General features: G+C 34.1%; 2 protein-coding genes across 2 annotated transcripts; one reads left to right on the top strand and one right to left on the bottom strand.

The window, feature by feature from the left end:
- Window positions 1–3,073: 3,073 nt before the first annotated feature.
- Window positions 3,074–3,451, top strand: LOC141701808 (uncharacterized). Its single transcript, XM_074505443.1, has one exon. It carries the CDS (start codon window positions 3,074–3,076, stop codon window positions 3,449–3,451), a length of 378 nt encoding a protein of 125 aa, XP_074361544.1.
- Window positions 3,452–12,868: 9,417 nt separating this feature from the next.
- LOC141701807 (ninja-family protein AFP3-like) lies at window positions 12,869–14,637 on the bottom strand. The gene is made up of 2 exons (XM_074505442.1): window positions 14,388–14,637; window positions 12,869–13,221 (listed from the first exon to the last, which is right to left on the bottom strand). The coding sequence occupies exons 1-2, from the start codon at window positions 14,635–14,637 to the stop codon at window positions 12,869–12,871; spliced, it is 603 nt and encodes a 200-aa protein (XP_074361543.1).
- Between the last annotated feature and the right edge of the window lie 7,394 nt (window positions 14,638–22,031).

Raw genomic sequence — 22,031 nt, 5'->3', positions numbered from 1 at the left:
GGATACAATATAAATGTTTCGTACATTAAGCTGCAATTTGATAGATATACATCTAAATAAATAAATCTTATTATAAATCTTATCTAGATAGGAATGAACCTTGATAAAGATAAAAGTCTGTAATCAAAGAAGGGCTCTTATGTTGTGACTTGGAATAAAAGTTTATCTATGGAGGAACGAAATAACTATTTTTTCCTATGGAATATCTAGGAACACTAAGATTGAATTGGAAATATCGACAAATTCTTGCGGAGCCAAAATAAAATAAAAAAGGGGTTAACTTGTTCCAATTTTGTCTCTATCGAATTTTAATATCAGAATAGCGGATCTAGTCATGATTCAATGGGTCAGGTCCACTTAATTTTTATTTTGTTGATTTGTAATCTTTACAATGCATTTGATTAGCAAAACGGAAAAAGGAAAGTTTGGTAATTCCAGAGACGACTTATCATCCTGACGACTTATCATCCTACTGAATTAGAATTTACTGAAAAAAGAAACTCCTATATATTCAACTTTCTACCTATTCACTAAACTCCTATACTCTAATAAATTCTAATTTAGTAGGATGATAAACTATTTTTTTATTATACCGCGGGTTACTTTTTATTTTGTTTGTTCTATTTAAAATCTCTCAATTCTTGTTTCAAATATGAATACTACGACTGTAGTTTTATGAAAAAGCCAAAGCCCCTTATCAGATTTGAACCGATGACTTACGCCTTACCATGGCGTTACTCTATGTTAAAAGGGCCCTTTTGATTCAATTCCTGAATTAGTAACTCTATGAATATGGATAAAACGGATCCATGTGCATATATTATATATTTAAGTATATATACATAAGTCCAGACAGTACCTTCATAGTGGCTAGTGGCTTATTCTTGAATAATAATATAATTTAATTTATGTAGCAATGAATTGTTTCAAAACCGATCAAAAATAAATTCGTTTGATTGATACATGTACACCTATCAATTAGACATAGATATAGATTTAAGAAATTGAATCAAAAACGTGATGAATAGATTCTACTTGTCCCCGAACGAACTTCTTATAGGAATAGAATTTTTTTCGAGAACTTCTTGATCCTACTTCTCTTTTTTTTTTGTTTCTTAATTTCCGTAGTGGAAGCCCCCCGTGTTTTTTTCTTTTCTGACGCACCACTCCCCGAAAGAATCCTACATTCCATATTATTTCTATATATATATATATATAGAATTTTATTAATTTCTATTATTAATTAATATTAATAAATGAATGTTTTCTAAATTCAATGATGAAAAAGGGAAAAATGATGGATGTACTTATTGAATCTGTCGACTTTATTGACAATACTAAGAACCTATTCTTACAATGAGCAACGGTGGAACACCAAGATAAAATTTATGAGTAACAAATGAATTGATATACAAATCGATAGAGTAACAAAAGTGATAGTAATACCTTGATGGGGATGCCAGGGGATTGATTGAATGAACCATAGTTAAATGTGAATGTCTCTTTAATTAACTCCGGGTACTAACTGCAGTAGTCATGCCACTCTAAAGAGTTGAAAACATCGATTTAAGATGAAATGCAAGTTGTGTATGTCAGCTAACTAGGTGCGTGGCAGTATGATTAAATAGTGACACGTATTGACACATTCCACGTCTGAAACAGACAAATGTATGAACTTATCTCTATCCTCCAACTCACTTCTTCAATGCCCAACGCTCACATGTATTCTGTTTACAGATAAAACTGAGTAAATGTATTCCGTTTACGGACAAAAGTTGAGTAAATGAATGACATATAGTTAATTATGTATTGGTTACGGTTACAAAATTGAAACTCCCGTACATTTTACTGATTTTTATAAATTCCTAAATAATAATTTTAATTTTTCTTATTTAACATATTTACTACTTTTTTAATATCATCTCAATTGTTATTATTTACAATTTTTATCATATATTCTAATTGATGACTTAAAAAAATGTTATAGTATTCTTTTTATGAAACTAATAGTGATACAACGTCAATAACTTATCTTTATAGTCTTGTATGCATCTATTCAATAATATGGATTATATGGATGGGCAATTTTTAAACATATTTGATTAAAAGATAAAAAGAAATTTATAAAAATTCTAAGTTTTTTTATGATATTAATATCTTATGGAAAATATTTGTAACCATTAAAAGTAATAAATGTAACCTTTTTTTATTATTATGAAAAATAATTGAAATTACTTTTTCTTGCACTTGATTAAAAACTTGTTCTTAAGTAATAAAAAATGGATCGTAATTATTAAATTTTAAAGTTGCAAATAAGTTTGCCTAGTCACAACACTATTTTGATTTTTTTAAAATAATTTAAAGGTTTGTATTTTTGCAAATTATTATGGAAAACAATATTTTATATCTTTTTTTTCCATTCTTTATGTCTTTTTAATAAAGCCATTTTTTCAATCAATTTATCTAAATATTACTTAATTTTTTATGTATTTGAGAGAATAGTTAAATAATAAAAATACAAAATTTTACCAAGACAAAAAGCAAAATAATATTTAAAATACCTAAAATACATATGAGGTACAAATAAATATAAATGTTATTAGGGTTGACAAAGCTATTAACAAAATTTTTTATTTCTCTTTTCAAAAATATTGAAACTCTTGGATGACACTCCATGAACTCTATAATTCCTATTTAACTATTCTTCATAAATGAAAGGAGCCCTATTTATATGATTCCTGCCAATAAAAAAATGAAATAATTTGATTTATGTATTATTTAGTAAAAAATCTTGTCTTTCTGGAATTGATTTCTCGAAATGAATAATGCTAGATAACAAAATGACTTTGTCAAAATTTAAATTTAATTTAAATTTAAACATTTTTGTAACAATATTTGGGACATCTACATTTTAAACATGTAGCATTGCTATACATGCAATGGTAAGTATTGTCTCCTAGGGACACTATCCTTCTAGCCCGGTAAATATCCGTTAATAAAGGAGTTGAAAACTTCATTCACATTCTTTAATGAATAACAAATCCCAAAAATTGTTCAGGCGATTCCATCAACAATGAAATCACTATTTAAAACCCTAAGAAAATACATTAAAACACCATGGGAAATAACTGGACCATGCTCAAGTCCCGAATACAAAACTGCCATTCCAACTCTTAAAGATGTTCGAGTTTTTTCGCCTGCAATACCACCAACCAATCCCATTGTGCCCACCTCTGATCCAGAAACTGTTTATGATATCCAGTACTATACTCGCGATCAGCGTCGTAACAGGCCACCTATTCGAATGACCGAACTGAAGAAAAGTGATGCTGTAAAAATGATGAAAGATAAGAAAAGTTTTGGTGTGCCTGATTTGCCTCCTGTTTATCTTACCAAAACGGTGGAAGAACATTACAATGCTCGTGGTGGAGGTTACGTGCAATACAAATAAGGTTGGTAGCATAGCTATAAGAATGCATCATAATTCTCAAATTAAGATATTAGGGGAGAGAGAAGAGTAGAAAGAATAAAAAAGACCCCCAAATTTTTCAGTTAGGACATGTCAGGGATCTTGTAGATGTATGCTAACTTCATCTAAATTTTAATAGTGATCTACACTATTCAAAATGAACCAAATTTACTAAGAATGTGCCCACGGACAAATATTTTCTCCGTCCCTCTTTTTCCGAACGGTCAAGATTACCAAATTTTAACTGTAATTTATTATTATTTTATAATTGAATAAAATAAAAAAAGTTATATTATTAAAAAAAATATTTACTCTACTTTAATATATAATTTTTAGTATTTTAAAATAATATAAGAGTAATTTTTAATTTTTGATAAAAAATTAATGATTAGAATGATAAAAATGAACTTTTTAATAAAAAGTTGATTAATTTGAATGATAAAAAAAAATGTGACAAGAGGGAGTATAAAAAAACCCCTTCTTTAAAATTAGTTGCCCTTACAGGTTAATTGATATATAGTTACAAGAAACTACATAGTTTTCACTGAGCATTATTCTGTTGCATTATTACTTCTGCATGTTTGTGCTCAATAAAATTTCTGCACACCGCTCCTTCCAATATCGAGGTGGCAACTAGGGGCTCGGCTCGAAATCGACTAAAAATATTTGGATCCGGACTCGATCTTGAGTTTAATCGAATCTTCAATTTCAAACTCGAATTTCGGCTCATAAAAGTTCGATAAGTTGGTGTTCATTTCAAAAATTCGAATCAATTTCACAAAATATTGACAAAAATTCAAAATATGATCGGTTCATAAATCTGATCGATTAAATATATAAAAAAAATATTGAACATTAACATAAAAATATAATTATAAAAAAAATTAAAAATAATAGAGACTCGATAAACCTAGCCTAGTAATTTGAAACTCCTACTCGGCTCGTTAAATAATTCTAATAGCTTGAGCAGCTCCAACCGCAAGTTGGTTGCGATTTGGTTGCAAATAAAGATATTGGAAAACCACAAGTTGCGTTTGATTTTTATTCTTTAACCGAACCAACCCGCACTACGTACGCACCAATTTGAGCTCGACCTAATTATTACAGAATTGATTTAAATGTTACCACAATCTGCGATTAATACATATAATATATGTGTGTTTGCGAATAAAAGAAATATACAAAAAGGATATGAAGGAGAAGTTCTCGAGTTCAGTCGTATAAATGTCTCCTTTAAGCTATTACGGTCCACACCGTACGTGCGAGGAGTTAGCCTCCCGGGATAAAATAAGAGAATGACGATGTTACGCGAATAGCACATTCGACGAACTAGAATGGAGGAAGAAAGTATCACCGGAACAGAGAAATGGTAGAGTTTGTGTTTTGGAGACGGATGTGTGTTGTATTTCGAACGAATGAATAACCCTAAAGCTTATACGATAATATATAGACTCGAGAAAATGTGCGCGCTACTCCACGCATTAATTAATCAGTTGGTTAATAAATCAAATCCGTAATTGAATCTAATTATTATTATGTCAAATCAATTATAATGATCCGTAGTAAAAAAGAATTAAACTTTTAAAAAGCCCAATCCCAGTGAAAATTAAATTTAGCAAAACTAGTTCGTATTTATTCGGGCCAATTTTCTGCTATATTCGTGTCCACACATCGCACACGCACACATCGCACACGCATGCAAGCTCCTGTGCGTGCACGTAGGTGTTGGAGCAATACATGAGTAACACATTTTAACACTACATAAGTGTTTTGATATATAAAGCTATTTATGCTCCTTTGCAAAATCAGTGGGACAATCTTTTCTTCCACAAATTTCCATTACTAAGAGGCTAACTTTGAACGACCATATCTCATATATCTATTAGGCATTTTGAGTGATTCAAAGTTTCTCGGAAAACTCTTTCGGAGGAGAAAACATTCAAGTGTCACTCGTTACACGCATACAACATTCGTTCACTCAAATTATAGCTCAAATTGACTTGACAATATGAGACTACTATCCACATTTTCCAATATTAAATATTTTAAGAAACGAATTTAAATAGCTCACAAATAATTTCACTTATAATTTATAAATCTATTATGACAACCAACCAACATTTCTCACTTTAACTTTTTATTACGTGCTCATTACCTTGTGGACAACGCAGAAAAATTGTAATTGTATATAGTACCTATATACCTCGGACATGTGAGAGATTTTATTTTGATGTTGTGATTGTTAATACTGAGTGAGCTCTAAGTGTTGGCTAACTTTTGATTTTTTTCTTTTCAAATGTATATAAATATGGGCTTTCTATATAAAAAAGAAATCCAAAATCCGCTTATCTATTTAATAATATTTTAGTCAAATTAATTACTTTATATTATGAAATTGGTATAAAAAATATAGCGGTTTACAAGATATTGTAAAATATAATAATGATAATAATATAATTTTTAAATTTATGTCATATATTGTTCAAAACTAATCATATAAATTCTTAATTATAATAATCAGACCCTAAACCTTTCTTTCATATATAGATTATATTGCAATACAAATCTAGCTACTCTGGCTAATTTACTAAAAATTTAAGGAATTATCCTGTAATTTTTTTTTGATAAATATGGCTTACAACTGTTCTAGCAAATTTTATAGGTGAGGTACGGAGAAACTATAAAACATAAACTCTTAACAAACAAGAAAAGCCATCTGACTATACTAGATCCATATTAAGAGAGCTGAAGATATATGATGATGTTCTTGATTAAGTGAAGTAAGAATTCGAATTATTTGATCCGTAGAGAGGTTTGGCAACATTACTACAGCTACCTGCATGTTAATGAACTCGACTGCAGTCACTTAGCTAGTCATAGACCTACCATGACAGGCACAAATAATATATGTATCATTCTCTCAGTAGCATAAGATAGTTAATATTGAAATTCGATGGCTCGATAGATAATATAATATTCTAACTGTCAAGGTAAATGGGACAGTCTCTTATGCAAATGGGACAGTCCCTTTACAAATGAGACAATGAATGGGACAGTCTCAATTAACTGCAGAATATAAATAACAGTAATTAAAATGCAGAATGCTGAAAACTGAAAAGTAAAAACACTAGAAGTTTTTCACTTGGTTCGGCCCCTACACCTAGTCTATGGCCTACATCCAAGTCCCCATGCCAACTAGCATAGAAAATGTATTATATCAACTTTAATAAAAGAACTTACAGTCTTTTCCTTGATCACAAATATAGCACCTGAAAGAAACCCTTTCCCAAACTACCTTGCTACCTAGCCCACTGCTATTCCTTAGCCTTCTAGCTACCTTGCTATACTTTGAAATCAAGCTTGCCACAACCCGACACAAAGTTGATATGAATACACGCAATAGATAACAATGAAATATTACAACTCAAACTAGGCTTCTTGTTTGACTATATTCAAGAGATATAAAACAAGAATGGTGTTTCAGATTATAAAGATAGAACATGGAATCATTTGGTGTAATCTGAAAATATGAGATGTGTCTTCTTCTTTGATAGAATATTCAAGAGAATAGAATAAGAAGAGTTTTTCAGAGAATAAAGATAGAACGTGGAATAAGCACTCTTATTGAATCTGAAAAAACAAAATGAATCTGAAAAACAAGATGTGTATATATACACACAAATCTAACGGGTTTGATTTTTAAAAACAAAGAAGAGATAAGATTAGATAATCTATTTGTTTGAAAATATTTGAATAACAAAAGCTTCTTGAGCGTTCTTTGGTTCGAACTCAGCAACAAAAGCACAGAATGCACATAGATTATGAAGTCTGCTTCGAGTAGAAATCCCTTGATCTAAATCAGTAAGAAGATTATCTGGTGGATGATTCTTCACAGTCCTAGAAGACTTAGGAAGTTGAATATTGCTCATCTCTTCCTCATTAGAATTATCTGCCTGGAAATGAATAGGAGTTGTCTCATTCAAAAGAGACTGCCTCATTTCCGCTTGTGAAGATTTATCCGGAGGAGTAACAGAATTCACATTTGAAACACTATCGGAAGTCTTTGGAGAGCCAGAAGATTCATCTGAAGCTTGAGTAGATCCTGAAGAATTATCAGAAGACTGAGATGGACCTGGAGAGTCTTGACTGCTTGATTTGTCAGAATGAGACTGACTCTTTTCAGAATGAGACTGTCTCATTTGGGAATGAGACGATAGATCCGCAGTGTCTTCATCAATTTGAGATATATTCCTTGAGGATTCATTGAACGCAATATTGATGGATTCTTCTACTTTGTTCTTGACAGAATTATAAACGCGATAAGCTTTGCTTGTAGTAGAATATCCCAAGAAGATTCCTTTCGTAGATTTCGCATCGAACTTGCCTCGATTATTTTGAGTATCTAAAATAAAACACTTGGAACCAAATACTCGAAAATAACTAATGTTAGGAGTCCTTTTCTTAAGCAATTCATACGGAGTTTTATGCAAAATAGGACGAATAAGTACTCTATTTAAAACATAACAGGAAGTGTGTACCGCTTCAGCCCAAAATTTTCTTGGAAGCTTACTCTCATGCAGTAGAGTTCTGGCAGTTTCCTGTAAAGTCCTGTTCTTGCGTTCTACTACTCCGTTCTGCTGAGGAGTTCGAGGAGCTGAGAATTCATGAGTGATTCCTCTTGATTTGCAGAAGGTTATGAAATCATTCTCGAATTCACCTCCATGGTCACTACGAATAGTCTTGAGCTTAAATGAATACTTAGTCTCAAGGTTAGTAATAAGATCCTTAAACTCAATAAAAGCTTCATCCTTAGTTCGTAAAAATAATACCCAAGTAAAACGAGAATAATCATCAACTATAACAAAAGCATAATTCTTACCTCCCAAGATTACATACCTTTCTGGACCAAAAAGATCTAGATGAAGGAGCTGCAAAGGAACAGAAGTTGATACTTTATTCTTAGTAGTAAAGGAAGTTTTCACCTGTTTTCCAAGTTGGCAAGCTGAACAAGGTTCTATTTTCTTGTACTTCAGCTTTGGTAGACCTCGAACCAGATCATGAAAAGATATCTTCCGAAGAAGATCCATGTGAACATGGCCTACACGTCGATGCCAAAGATTCTGCTGATCTTGAACAGTAGCAAGACAAATTTCCTCCTGCTGTTCATCAAAATCTAACACGAAAATATTTCCTTATCTTTTGGAAACTAAAGCAAACTCGTTAGCCTTAGTACCAATATAACATACATCTTTATCGAACTTAACCTTATGACCAGCATCAGTAAGTTGACTTACACTAATGAGATTGTATTTCAAACCATCAACTAAACGAACATTAGAAATAGCAAACATGTCATAACCAATGGTGCCTTTTCCAATAATTCTGACGGTGTTTGAATCTCCAAGAGTAACTAAGCCACCTTCCTTGGCAACTAGAGATAGAAACTTGGATTTATCACCTGTCATGTGACGTGAACAACCACTGTCGATGATCCATTTATTTCGTGGAACATGGACCTTCAAACAGACCTACAAGAATTGCTTTATCTCTTAGGTATCCCCTTAACCTTGGGTCCTGGTTGGTTAGTATCACAAATCATATATAAATGTCTATCTGATTTCTTAATCCACATCTGAACAATATTAACAGAAGTATTAGTAGATTTATATCTAGTAGACGATTTATAAGATGAGTTAGAAGGGTGGCCCTTGATACCACATAATCTAGATTCAGATGTAGGATGGCCAGCTTTGCCACAATCTCGACATTTCTCATAAGGCATCTTATATTTCATAGGAGCTCGCCTATACCCTCTTGAAATGCACGTTTCTTGATTGATTCACATCCTAAACCTCCTTTATCAGGAGAAGATTTTTGTTCTCCAAGAAGAGCATTCAAAGTTCCTTCTCCATGGAAACATTTAGCTAAATCCTTTTCAAACTGTTCGACTTCTGCTTTAATTCAGGAACAAGGGGATCAGGAGCACTGTCTTCTTTAACAGTTTCTGGATCAACAGATATTGACCCTTTCTTCAAGGCTTCAAGGCATACATCCTTCATCTCAATCTCATTTTTGAGATATTGATTTTCTTCAGTAAGTTTTGAAACCCTTTCAAGCAAGGATTTGTTCTCTGCAACCAAGGCTTCTTCCTTCATGGGGTCATCCATTTCACTAAGAACTTCTCTTAATGCTTGCTTTAAATAAGCATTCTTTTCTTTTAACTTCTTAACCTGGACCTGCAAATTTAAAATAGATGAAGATATATTTGAATTATACTTAATATTCTGTACCTCATCATTGTCACCGGAGTTGTCCTCTAGTCCAGCAAAGCAAAGTTGAGCAACTTCATCGTCTGAATCGATCTCCACATCAGATTCATCATCACTCCAAGTAATTAATGCCTTCTTTTTGTTCTTCAGCTTGTAGCAGTCCTTTTTGAAGTGTCCTTTCTTTCCACACTCAAAACAAGTATCCTTGCTTTGATTCATTTTAATCTCCTTGCTCGGATTAGATTTAAAGTCCTTCTTTGGAAACTATGACTTCATAGGTCATTTTGAGGTATTCCGTTTGGCAAGAAATTTATGAAACTTCTTTGTTAGAAGAGCAATCTCTTCATCAGAATCATCAGGAGACTCCTCTGCATCTGCATTAAGTGCAAGAGTTTTCTTGCGAGGAGCTTCATCTTCTTCATCATATATGTGTAGCTGATTTTCGAATTCTTTCAATTCACTGAACAGTGTTAGAGTATCCATAGTCGAAAGCAGTGTAGAATCCTGCAGAATGGTAACTTTTGGAGCAAACTTCTTTGGCATTGCTCTGAGGATTTTCCTATTAATCTCAGATTGAGGAATGATCATTTCCAGAAGTGAGATAGAGTTCATCAATGTCAGAAACCTCCCTTGAGCATCTCGCACGCTTTCATCTCTTTCCAACCTGAAATCTTCATAGTCACTCATTAGCATACTTAATTTTACTTTCACGTACCTTAGACGTGCCTTCGTGGCTGACTTTGATCGTATCCCAGATCTGTTTGGCAGTAGTACATGCTGATACTTTTCTTAATTTTGTAGCTACCATGCCATTGAGAAGTGAGTTCATAGCTTTAGCATTGGAGTTCATTGCATTCACTTCTTCAGGAGAAAGATCCTTGAGATATTTCGGCTTCCCTTCTTTCATGGGAATTGTAAAACCATTTTCTACAGCATTCCATTCGAATGCATCATGCTGGAGGAAGATTTTCATCCGGAACTTCCAGTCATTATAGTTTTCAGGACCATGAAGCAGTGGTGGATAATTGTTTGAATATCTATCTGGTTGAGCCATGAATCGCTAGCAAAATAAACACTAAAAAGAGAATTAAATGCACCTGCTCTGATACCAAATGAAATTCGATGGCTCGATAGATAATATAATATTCTAACTGTCAAGGCAAATGGGATAGTCTCTTATGCAAATGGGACAGTCCCTTTATAAATGAGATAATGAATGGGACAGTCTCAATTAACTGCAGAATATAAATAACAGTAATTAAACTACAGAATGCTGAAAACTGAAAAGTAAAAACACCAGAAGTTTTTCACTTGGTTCGGCCCCTACACCTAGTCTATGGCCTACATCCAAGTCCCCATGCCAACTAGCATAGAGAATGTATTATATCAACTTTAATAAAAGAACTTACAGTCTTTTCCTTGATTACAAATATAGCACCTGAAAGAAACCCTTTCCCAAGCTACCTTGCTACCTAGCCCACTGCTATTCCTTAGCCTTCTAGCTACCTTGCTATACTTTGAAATCAAGCTTGCCACAACCCGACACAAAGTTGATATGAATACACGCAATAGATAACAATGAAATATTACAACTCAAACTAGGCTCCTTGTTTGACTGGATATTCAAGAGATATAAAACAAGAATGGTGTTTAAGATTATAAAGATAGAACATGGAATCATTTGGTGTAATCTGAAAATATGAGATGTGTCTTCTTCTTTGATAGAATATTCAAGAGAATAGAATAAGAAGAGTTTTTCAGAGAATAAAGATAGAACAGTGGAATAAGCACTCTTATTGAATCTGAAAAAATAAAATGAATCTGAAAAACAAGATGTGTATATATACACACAAATCTAACGTGTTTGATTTTCAAAAACAAAGAAGAGATAAGATTGGATAATCTATTTGTTTGAAAATATTTGAATAAGTCATTGTAAAACAACCCGTTAGTTGGTTGTAAAAGATAAACCTTAGAAAGGATAAGATTAGAATAGTTCAAATAGGTTTATCAAGATAGAGTTTGTTTTGGAGATAAACTTGTTTACCCAGTCAAATAGAATTACACCAAACCCTATCACTTACAACAACTAAGTCCCATAATCTGCATTCTCTACATACATCTTGAATTAGGTCATCATCAGAAATCTGTAAATCAACAAATATGACATGCTGATATGAAGTCAATATATAGAACATTGTTATATAGGTGACTGTGAGTCAGGAGACATATATAAGATAGTTATATAACACACATAAAATACCCATTGCACAAGTCATAAGATAGTCACAACACAAATAAACATCTGATAATGACATAAATTTTATGAGACAAACCAACATTCAAGTCACAAATTACTGTGAATACAATCTGCGATTAATACATATAAACAGAGAAAGGAAGAATATAACCAAATGGAAAACCTCGAGTCCAGTTGAAACTGTCTCCTTAAAGCTATTTCGCCTCTCACCGTATGTGCGAGTCGATACTCCCAGGATAAAACGAGATACCAGTATAATCGATAGATCGAATATACTCTCAGCGAACTTGAACTAAGCCCGAGAACTATCACCGGAGTATTGGAAAATTTAAGACTAAAGAGACCGAGAATGAAAGAGAGGACTCTTATTCCCTTGACTTAATAAAACTGATGCCCTAAGACTCTATTTATAAAGAGAGGCTTGAAAGGACTTATTTTTCTTTTCGATGTGGTACATGGTATTTATAAGAAAAACTAAGGAATAGGTTTGTGCTACTCTCGATGTGGTACAAAACCACTTTTCATATTAAAAGGTAAAACTTTTGAACATCATTTCTCATTCACCTTTTACTCATTTTGAGCGTGTAAATATGCGTTGGAATCCCCTCGAAGAGGAAGAATATGTTCCAATAAATACACACCACTAACACATAATGTGTCTCACTCATATAGAGTCTCAAAATGATTCACAACTTAGTCTAAAATACTAAGTTTGTCCAACAATTACATCACAAAGCATATCAACACTCGAGTCACAAAGTACACATTCTGATGGCCAAATGTTCAACAAATAAAACTACATATAATCAAATACCTAATAGAAGAGTTCAAACAGACTTATTACTATTTATGGTATATGATGTGATGTGCTTAATAATGTGGATTGACCACTTCACCATCACCACCAACAGGCTGGACTGTGATGTGTCTCTCCAGAAAGGCAACATCACCACCACCTGCATGTTTGATGAACTCAGCTGGAGTCATGGAAAAACCATGACAGGCACAAAGGATACGAGTTTCCTCTTGGTTGTACTTGGACAGATACCCATTTATCTTTCGGCCAGAGATGGTAGTATATGTTAGAATTTCAAACTCGTTGGAATTTGCAATAGTAATAACAGTTGGGTTGTAGATGTAGTAATATAAAGGAAAGAAAATATGCGCAGCAGCAGGCTCGAGTAAACCCAGGAAATATGGTAGGCTATAATGTATTAAGTTATCTATATGCATGCAAGGTTATAAGTCAAACACTTATTAAGGTGTTCATAACAGCTATATGGAAAATGGTTAAAACACCTATATTCCCTATGAATATATAGGCTATACAGAAATAAATAGATGAAGTCCATATCGAAGAAAGCATGTTTACACAGGGATGCTGCAGTTGCATAAAAGGTATACACAAAATCAATTATGCACTGTTGAATATACTGAAGTCAATCCCATGGAAGATGGTAGGCTGACCAGAAGACTAGGAGGATCATTAGAAAATGGCAAAGCCAGCTTGATAATTCAAAGTCTCACTTGGTGGGCTAATAAATATAACACATGTAAGGAATGATGTCAGTTAGTTTAAAGCTTATAAATAGATTTGGTCATTGGTAGTAAAAAAACACACACAGCAGTGAGAATATAGAAGTGAATCAGCAGAGAAAAAGAGAGCTGAAGCTCCTCTGAGAAAAGAAAGGCTGAAGCCTAGTGAAAGAAATCAAGCTGTAACTTGAATTTGTAACTCTTGTGTATGAAATAAAAGAGTATGTTAGTGTGTGTACTTATTATATATTATGTTTAAGTTAAAATCATATAGTTGAGTCCATCTACGTTTCTAACAGTATAAACATGTGGCATTTCTGAGACTTTCTTGAACTCTCTCCCCTTAGCTCAGTTTTTGTCAGCTGAACATATGTTTGCAGGGAATCCATGGCCTGTGATTTGTTTGTTCATTTGAATATAATCATATATATGAGAGAAGAAGGCAATAATAGTGTAAATGTCAAACTAGAGTTGGTGAGGTTCTTCTAAATGACAGAAGATGATACTTTCAATGTCAATTCCACAGATCAATTATTATAGAGTAACAAACTCCTCATTTCTGTGCAGATATGGCATAATAAAGAACTAATTCGCCTAAACAAACCCTCTTTATATTTTTCATGATCTATTATAATTTACTGCAAAATGTATCTGCTTAATTAATTTAGAGCACTAACATTTTTCATCAATCTAAGATACGAAAAAAAACTAGATGTTCATGCTAAACATTTTTTGATACCGCCAGACTCTCAATTAAAATATCACACAAATAATAATTGGATACAAATGCGAGAAGAGTTGTCTCACAAGTACAAATAAGTGGCTAATTAATACGAAAAGGAATGTATGTTACCTTCAATGATTTGATTTTGGAAGTAACTAATTGTTGAAGAGCGGCTGGAATGGAGTGACCTCATGTTAGCATCCATAGGCGCCAATGACTGTACCTCTTGTCTTTGGTGAGGATTGATCAAATGAGAAGGTGCACCAGTTAGTTTACGATTTCTCTGTGGATCCACACCAAATCTTCCATTCAAAGAAAGACTCAGACTTAAATCAATGTCTTCATTGATTTCTTCAACTACAGCCTCCTTTCCTCTCATACTTGAACAAATAAAACACCAAGATAAATTTTATGAGTAATAAATGAATTGATATACAAATCGATGGAGTAACAAAAGTGATTAATTAGAGTAACAAACTCCTCATTTGTGTGCAGATATGACATAATAAAGAACTAATTCACGTAAACAAACCCTATTTATGTTTTTCATGATCTATTATATTTTTCTGCAAAATGTATCTGCTTAATTAATTTAAAGCACTAACATTTTTCATCTATCTAAGATACGAAGGAAAAACTACATGTTCATGCTATATATTTTTTTGATCCCAAGACTCCCAGTTAAAATATCACACATACAAATAATTGGATACAAACGTGAAAAGAGTTGTCTCACAAGCACAAATAAGTGGCTAAAAAATACGAAAAGAAATGTATGTTACCTTCAATGATTTGATTTTGGAAGTAAATAATTGTTGAAAAGCCGCTGGAATGGAGTGACCTCCTGTTAGCATCCATAGGCGCCAATGACTGTACCTCTTGTCTTGGGGTTTCATTAAAAATGGCCGACCTCCTTTGGTGAGGATTGATCAACTGAGAAGGTGCACCAGTTAGTTTATGATTTCTCTGTGGATCCACACCAAATCTTCCATTCAAAGAAAGGCTCAGACTTAAATCAATGTCTTCATTGATTTCTTCAACTACAGCCTCCTTTCCTCTCATACTTAGAACAAATAAAACACAAAGATAAATTTTATGAGTAATAAATGAATTGATATATAAATCGATAGAGTAACAAAAGTGATAGTAATACATTGATGGGGATGCCAGGGGATTGATTGAATGAACCATAGTTAAATGTGAATGCCTCTTTAATATACCATGGGTACTCAACTGCAGTAGACCTGCCACTCTAAAGAGTTGAAAACCTCGGTTTAAGGTGATATGCAGAGTTGTGTATGTCACCTAACTAGGTGCCTCGCAGTATGCTAAGAATTAACTAGTGACAGGTATTGACACATTCCACAGTCCTGAAACTCACACATTCCAGTCCTGAAACCGTACTTATCTCTAACCTCTAACTCACTTCTTCAATGCCCAACGCTCACATGTATTTTGTTTACAGATAAAATTGAGAAAATGAAGAACAACCTGCAACTTGAGATATATATATATATATATATATATATATATATATATATATATATATATAACTGTATGTGTATTGCGTTAAACCTGAGGAAACAGATATGCAGAAACTGAACTTTTTATTGACTGCAATGTTCTACTAAATAATACAAAACGAGACTCAAACGTTAACCACGTTCCCTACAAACCAGGTACTAGAAACTGACTCCTACTAAAACTCTGCACTACTAACTTATTCAAATGCAGGCTCCTAAAACTACTCTCACGACCAGACTTGGTCAATACATACATGTAATCAAAGTAAACTAGTTATTTAAATAAACTAAACATAATAAATATAAACTTAGTTTAGATTAATTCCAACAAACTCCCCCTTAATCTAAACTAGTTTATTTCAGACAAATTTTTGACACCCAGGAGACTCCGCATCTTCTCAAACTTAACGATAGGCAATGCTTTAGTGAGCGTATCAGCTCGTTGTTCCTGTGTTTTCACATACTCCAGTTTAATGTCTCCGCGTTCCACACAATCTCTGATGAAATGATAACGTATGTCAATGTGTTTCGATCGACCGTGAAACACTGGATTTTTGGCTAGGTTTATAGCTGATTTATTGTCGACATACAATAGCACTGGACCTGGGTCTTTACCTGCAACTGCTGCCAACAAGTTCTTCAGCCATATACCCTGATAGGCAGCCACTGTGGCTGCCATGAACTCCGCTTCACAGGAGGATAGAGCCACGCATTTCTGCTTCTAAGAGACCCATGTAATGACACTTTCATTTAGATAGAAAACAACCCCCCCTGTGCTTCTTCTGTCGTCAATGTGTCCTGCCAAATCACTGTCTGAGTACCCTGTGAGTTCATTGTTGCAGCTGTTCTTGCTGTACATCAAGCCATAATTAGTTGTACCCTTTATATAACGTAATACTCGTTTAACAGCGTTGAGATGCAGAACCGTGGGTCGTTCCATATAACGACTCACTATACCAACCGGAAAAGCTATATCCGGCCTGGTATGAACCAAGTATCGAAGGCCGCCCACCAAACTCTTATACTTTGTTGAGTCAACAGCCTTTCCATGAGGATCTTTTGTAAGCACCAATTTTGGGTCCATCGGATACTTTGTTGGGTTACATCCTGCCATACCAGCCTTCTCAAGAATCTTATTCGCATATGCAGATTGTTTGAGCTCCACGAAGCCTTCCCCCTGTGTCACCTGAATTCCCAGATAGTAAGACAACAAACCAAGATCACTCATCTCGAAATGTTGCTCCATTTATTGCTTGAATTTCTTTATGCCTGCTGTGCTCGTTCCTGTTATTAGAAGATCATCAACGTAAATAGCAACGACCAGGCTTTCATTTCCTTCCCGCCTCGTATACACGGCATGCTCGTAAGGGCATCTAGTCAGACCCATCCCTTCAAGGCACTTATTCAGTTTTGAATACCAAGCCCTTGGGGCCTGTCGAAGACTATACAAGGCTTTGCTCAATTTATAAACTAAGTGCTCCTGACCTTTCTTTATAAATCCTTCTAGCTGTGAGACATACACTGCTTCACTTAGTTCACCGTTCAGAAAAGCCGACTTTACGTCTAAATGGTGGATTTCCCATCCATTTTTAGCAGCCAGTGCGAGAAGGAGCCTGATCGTTTCAAGTCGTGTCACCGGGGCAAAAATCTCATCAAAGTCAACGCCCCGCTCTTGCACATAACCTTTTGCGACGACTCGAGCTTTATACTTCACTATGTTCCCACCAGTGTCTCGCTTAGCCTTGAATATCCATTTTAGGTCAATCGTCTTTTGTCCATCAGGCAGCTTAGTGAGGGTCCAGGTTTGATTTCTTTCAATAGCTTCTATCTCTCTTTCCATTGCTTCTCTCCATCCCCTTTTCTTTGTTGCTTGGCTGTAGTTGATAGGTTCATCCACACCCATCAGTAATAATTCATCTAACAGCTCCACTTCCTCTGTTTCATCGTACAGTTCACTCAATAATCGTAGTTTTCGTGGTTGGCTGCTTTCTGAACTCTGATTTTCACTACCCATCGAGGATGTTATAGACTGCGGAGTGTTTTGATCAGAACTAGTGTTGTGATCTGAACTTGTTGCCTCTATTGAATTTATACTCCCACCTCCAGTGTACCGTGACTGCATTGGAGTGTTATACTCTGCACCGAATTCTGTACCGCCCGTCTCGCCAAGTGCTTTGTCAAATAGAGTATAATTCCCATGATGAGCTGTTGTATAATTTTCTACCTGGTTCCATGACCATCTCGCCTTCTCATCCAATACGACATCTCGGCTTATTAAAATTTGCTTGGTCAAAGGATCATATAATCTATATCCTTTTGTGCCAGCCTCTCTACCAAGATTAATTACAGTCCGACTTCGATCATCCAACTTTCTTGTATGGACAGAAGGAACTTTCATATATGCAATACACCCAAAGATTTTTACGTGCCCAAAGTTTGGCTTCTCACCTGTCAACACCTCATGAGGAGTCTGTGTAGAGAGTGCTCGTGTGGATAATCGATTCAGAATGTATACGGAGTGCCTGACTGCCTCTCCCCATAAGAAAGCCGGTAAATCCATAGATTTCAGAAAACTTCGTGTCATTGCTACCACCGTACGGTTGCGCCTTTCGACTATGCCATTTTGTTGAGGCGTATACGGGGTAGTATATTGTCTGTGGATACCGTTTTCTTCACAGTACGAGTTGAAACTCCGAGAACAAAATTCGCCACCGCGGTCTGTGCGCAATGCCTTTATCTTGTCTGACCCATTCTCTACCAGAGCTCGAAATCTTTTGAAAGCGTCAAAAGCTTCACCCTTTTCCCTGAGCATATAGACCCACATATATCTAGTATAATCATCAACGAGGAGAAGAAAGTACCTGTTTCCACTTGGTGTTTCGGGTGTCATTGGACCACAAAGATCGCCATGGATCAGCTCGAGAATTTTGTTTGCTCTGTATTGTGACTGTGCGGGGAATGGTTTCCTGACCTGTTTAGCCATCAAACAACCCGAACAATGTTCTTTTGGAGCAGTTGTAACCGGTAGACCCTCCACCATCTCATTCTTAGACATGAAGCTCAAAGCCTGAAAATTAACATGCCCCAGACGCTTGTGCCACAGCCAAGAAGTCTCCTCTGCCTTGGTTAACAAACAAGTAGATTCATGATTTTCAAGTTCAATTTTATATAATCTATTTCCTGATCTCTTGACCCTCATAAGAAGTCTTCCCCGTTCATCATATATCCAGAGCCAATCCCCATTAAGCACTACTTTATTTCCATCCTCAGCAAGTTGTCCAAGACTTATAATATTATTACGGAGATTCGGGATGTAATATACCTCACGAAAAATCTTTTCTTCTCCGTTCTTGCATTTAAATGCCACTGTCCCTTTACCCTTTATGTCAACCGTAGACCCGTCTCCGAAACGAACCTCCCCTGTCACTTTCTCATCCAACTCACTAAATTTGAATCTTTACCCGGTCATGTGATTACTTGCGCCGTAATCCAGGTACCAAATGTTTGACACTCTTTTGCCATTTTCACCGTCTACAATCAAACCTGGGATTACATTCCTTTCGTTCATAAACAATTTTCGTTGTCCGCATTCTGCCATTAACAGCGCTGGTTCATCATCAGTGGTCTGTAACATGTTGACCTCCGCATGTTGGTCCTTCTCTCGTTTGGGCTTTCGACACTCGGCCGCATAGTGACCATAGGCGAGACAGTTGAAACATCTAATTTTGCTCCTATCTCGCCCCGTACGAACACCTTCCTTTCCACGATAGTCACCTCCATTTTGACGTCCCTTTGAGTTAGACCTTTTGAGCCACTCATCTCTGGTTAACAACAATTGACCACTCTCTTGTTTTTCTCTCTTAACCCACTCATCCTCTGTGAGTAATAATTGTCCACCCACAGGTTCTTCCTGACCCTTGAGTCGTTCTTCATGGGCCTTTAAAGACCCGACTGCCTCCTCTACCGACATTTTCTCGAGATCACCAAACTGTTCAATTGTGGAAGCTATCTGCAGAAATTTTGTTGGTACTGCCCTTAATAATTTTTTCACAACGTAGCTTTCTTCCACACTTTCACCCAAAGCTCGGATGTTTGCAATTAACCCATTCAATTTAAAGCAAAAGTCGTCCAGCAGCTCCCCGTTTTTCATCTTCAAGGACTCGAAATCTGCTTTCAATGTTTGTACCTTTGCCCTTTTAACACGCTCCGCACCGAGACACATAATTTTAAGTGCCTCCCATGCTTCTTTAGCAGTGGTTTTCTCAGCAAGTGACAAGAGGAAATCCTCAGGTATTCCTTGAAAGATTGCTGCTAAAGCGAGTTTATCGACGGTCTCGTCCACATTCCCCTTAGGATCTTTGGGTTCTATAGCTTGCCACACCCCATGTGCTTGCATGAACACCTTCATCTTAATAGCCCATGCGGTGTAGTTTTCTCGCGTCAACATCGGATAGTTCAGACCAACTCCACCCTCTCTTACTTTCCCATTCCCTTCTTCCATCGTTGTTCCCCTGGGCATATATTTTGTCATCCGCCAGAGGCCTGGCTCTGATACCACGTGAAGAACAACCTGCAACTTGAGATATATATATATATATATATATATATATATATATATATATATAACTGTATGTGTATTGCGTTAAACCTGAGGAAACAGATATGCAGAAACTGAACTTTTTATTGACTGCAATGTTCTACTAAATAATACAAAACGAGACTCAAACGTTAACCACGTTCCCTACAAACCAGGTACTAGAAACTGACTCCTACTAAAACTCTGCACTACTAACTTATTCAAATGCAGGCTCCTAAAACTACTCTCACGACCAGACTTGGTCAATACATACATGTAACCAAAGTAAACTAGTTATTTAAATAAACTAAACATAATAAATATAAACTTAGTTTAGATTAATTCCAACAGTAAATGTATTCCGTTCACGGACAAAATTGAGTAACTGAATGACATATAGTTAATCATGTATTGGTTAGGGTTACAAAATTGAAACTCCCATACATTTTACTGATTTTTATAAATTCTTAAAATAATAATTTCATTTTTTTTAATTAAACATATTTACTACTTTTCTAATATCATCTCAATTGTTATTATTTACAATTATTATTTCCAATTTTTATGATACATTCTAATTCATGACTTAAAATAATGTTATAATATTCTTTTTATGAAACTAATAATGATACAATGTCAATAAGTTATCTTTATAGTCTTGTATACATCTATTTAATAATATGAATTAATTAAATGGATAATTCTTAAACATATTTGATCTATTTTTGTAAAAAGATAGAAGGGAATTTAAAAAATATTCTATGTTTTTTTATACTAATATCTTTTGAAAATATTTGTAACCATTAAAAGTAACAAATGTAACCTTCTTATATTTTTATGAAAAATAATTGAAATTACTTTTTGTTGTATTTGATTTAAAAACTTGTTCTTATGTAATAAAAATAATCGTAATTACTAAATTTTAAAATTGAAAAAAAGTTTACCAAGTTATAATACTGTTTTGATTTTTTTTTTTAATAATTTAAAGGTTTGTATTTTTGCAAATTATTTTGGAAAACAATCTTTTTTCCATTCTTTATGTCTTTTTGGTAAACCCATTGTTTCAATCTATTTATATAAATATTACTTAACTTTTTATGTATTTGAGAGAATAGTTAATTAATAAAAATACAAAATTTTACGAAGACAAAAAACAAAATAATATTTATAATATCTAAAATACATATGAGGTAGAAATAAATATAAATGTTATTAGGGTTGACAAAGCAATTAACAAAATGTTATATTTATTTTTTCAAAAATATTGACTATTGGATGACAGGATCTTCATGAATTATAATTTACAATTTCTATAAAAAAAATTCTATTTTACATTATAAATAATTGTTCTTCAAAAGGTACTTTAAATATGTAAATATATAAATTAATTAAGTAATTTTATGCATAAATCAAGAAATCGACCAAAGCTATTTTGTGATCTAGCAAAATCTCTAATCAAGCATTTACCAAGTTTTAAGAAATTGTAAGCATTTAATAGAAGATTTGAACTTTTCTTCATCAATTTTTATTATATGTAAAAAATAATTGTAATTTACTTATATTGAATTTATGATCTAATAATATAAATGCACAAACTATTATTTATATACTAAATATTTTGAAATGTTTGAAAATTTCTATTCCAAATATTTTTTATATAGAGAGTCAAACAGA

This window comes from Apium graveolens, unplaced genomic scaffold (assembly GCF_009905375.1).
Source record: "Apium graveolens cultivar Ventura unplaced genomic scaffold, ASM990537v1 ctg4413, whole genome shotgun sequence".
Classification (NCBI taxonomy): domain Eukaryota; kingdom Viridiplantae; phylum Streptophyta; class Magnoliopsida; order Apiales; family Apiaceae; genus Apium; species Apium graveolens.
The sequence above is the reverse complement of the archived record's forward strand: the minus strand, read 5'-3'. Positions and strand labels throughout refer to the sequence as shown.

Coding starts and splice junctions, on each gene's coding strand:
- LOC141701807 (XM_074505442.1), bottom strand. CDS start 14,637: ATGAGAGGAAAGGAGGCTGTAGTTGAAGAAATCAATGAAGACATTGAT. Junction 13,222..14,387: donor CCAAAATCAAATCATTGAAG/GTAACATACATT, acceptor GCATGCATATAG/ATAACTTAATACATTATAGC.
- LOC141701808 (XM_074505443.1), top strand. CDS start 3,074: ATGAAATCACTATTTAAAACCCTAAGAAAATACATTAAAACACCATGG.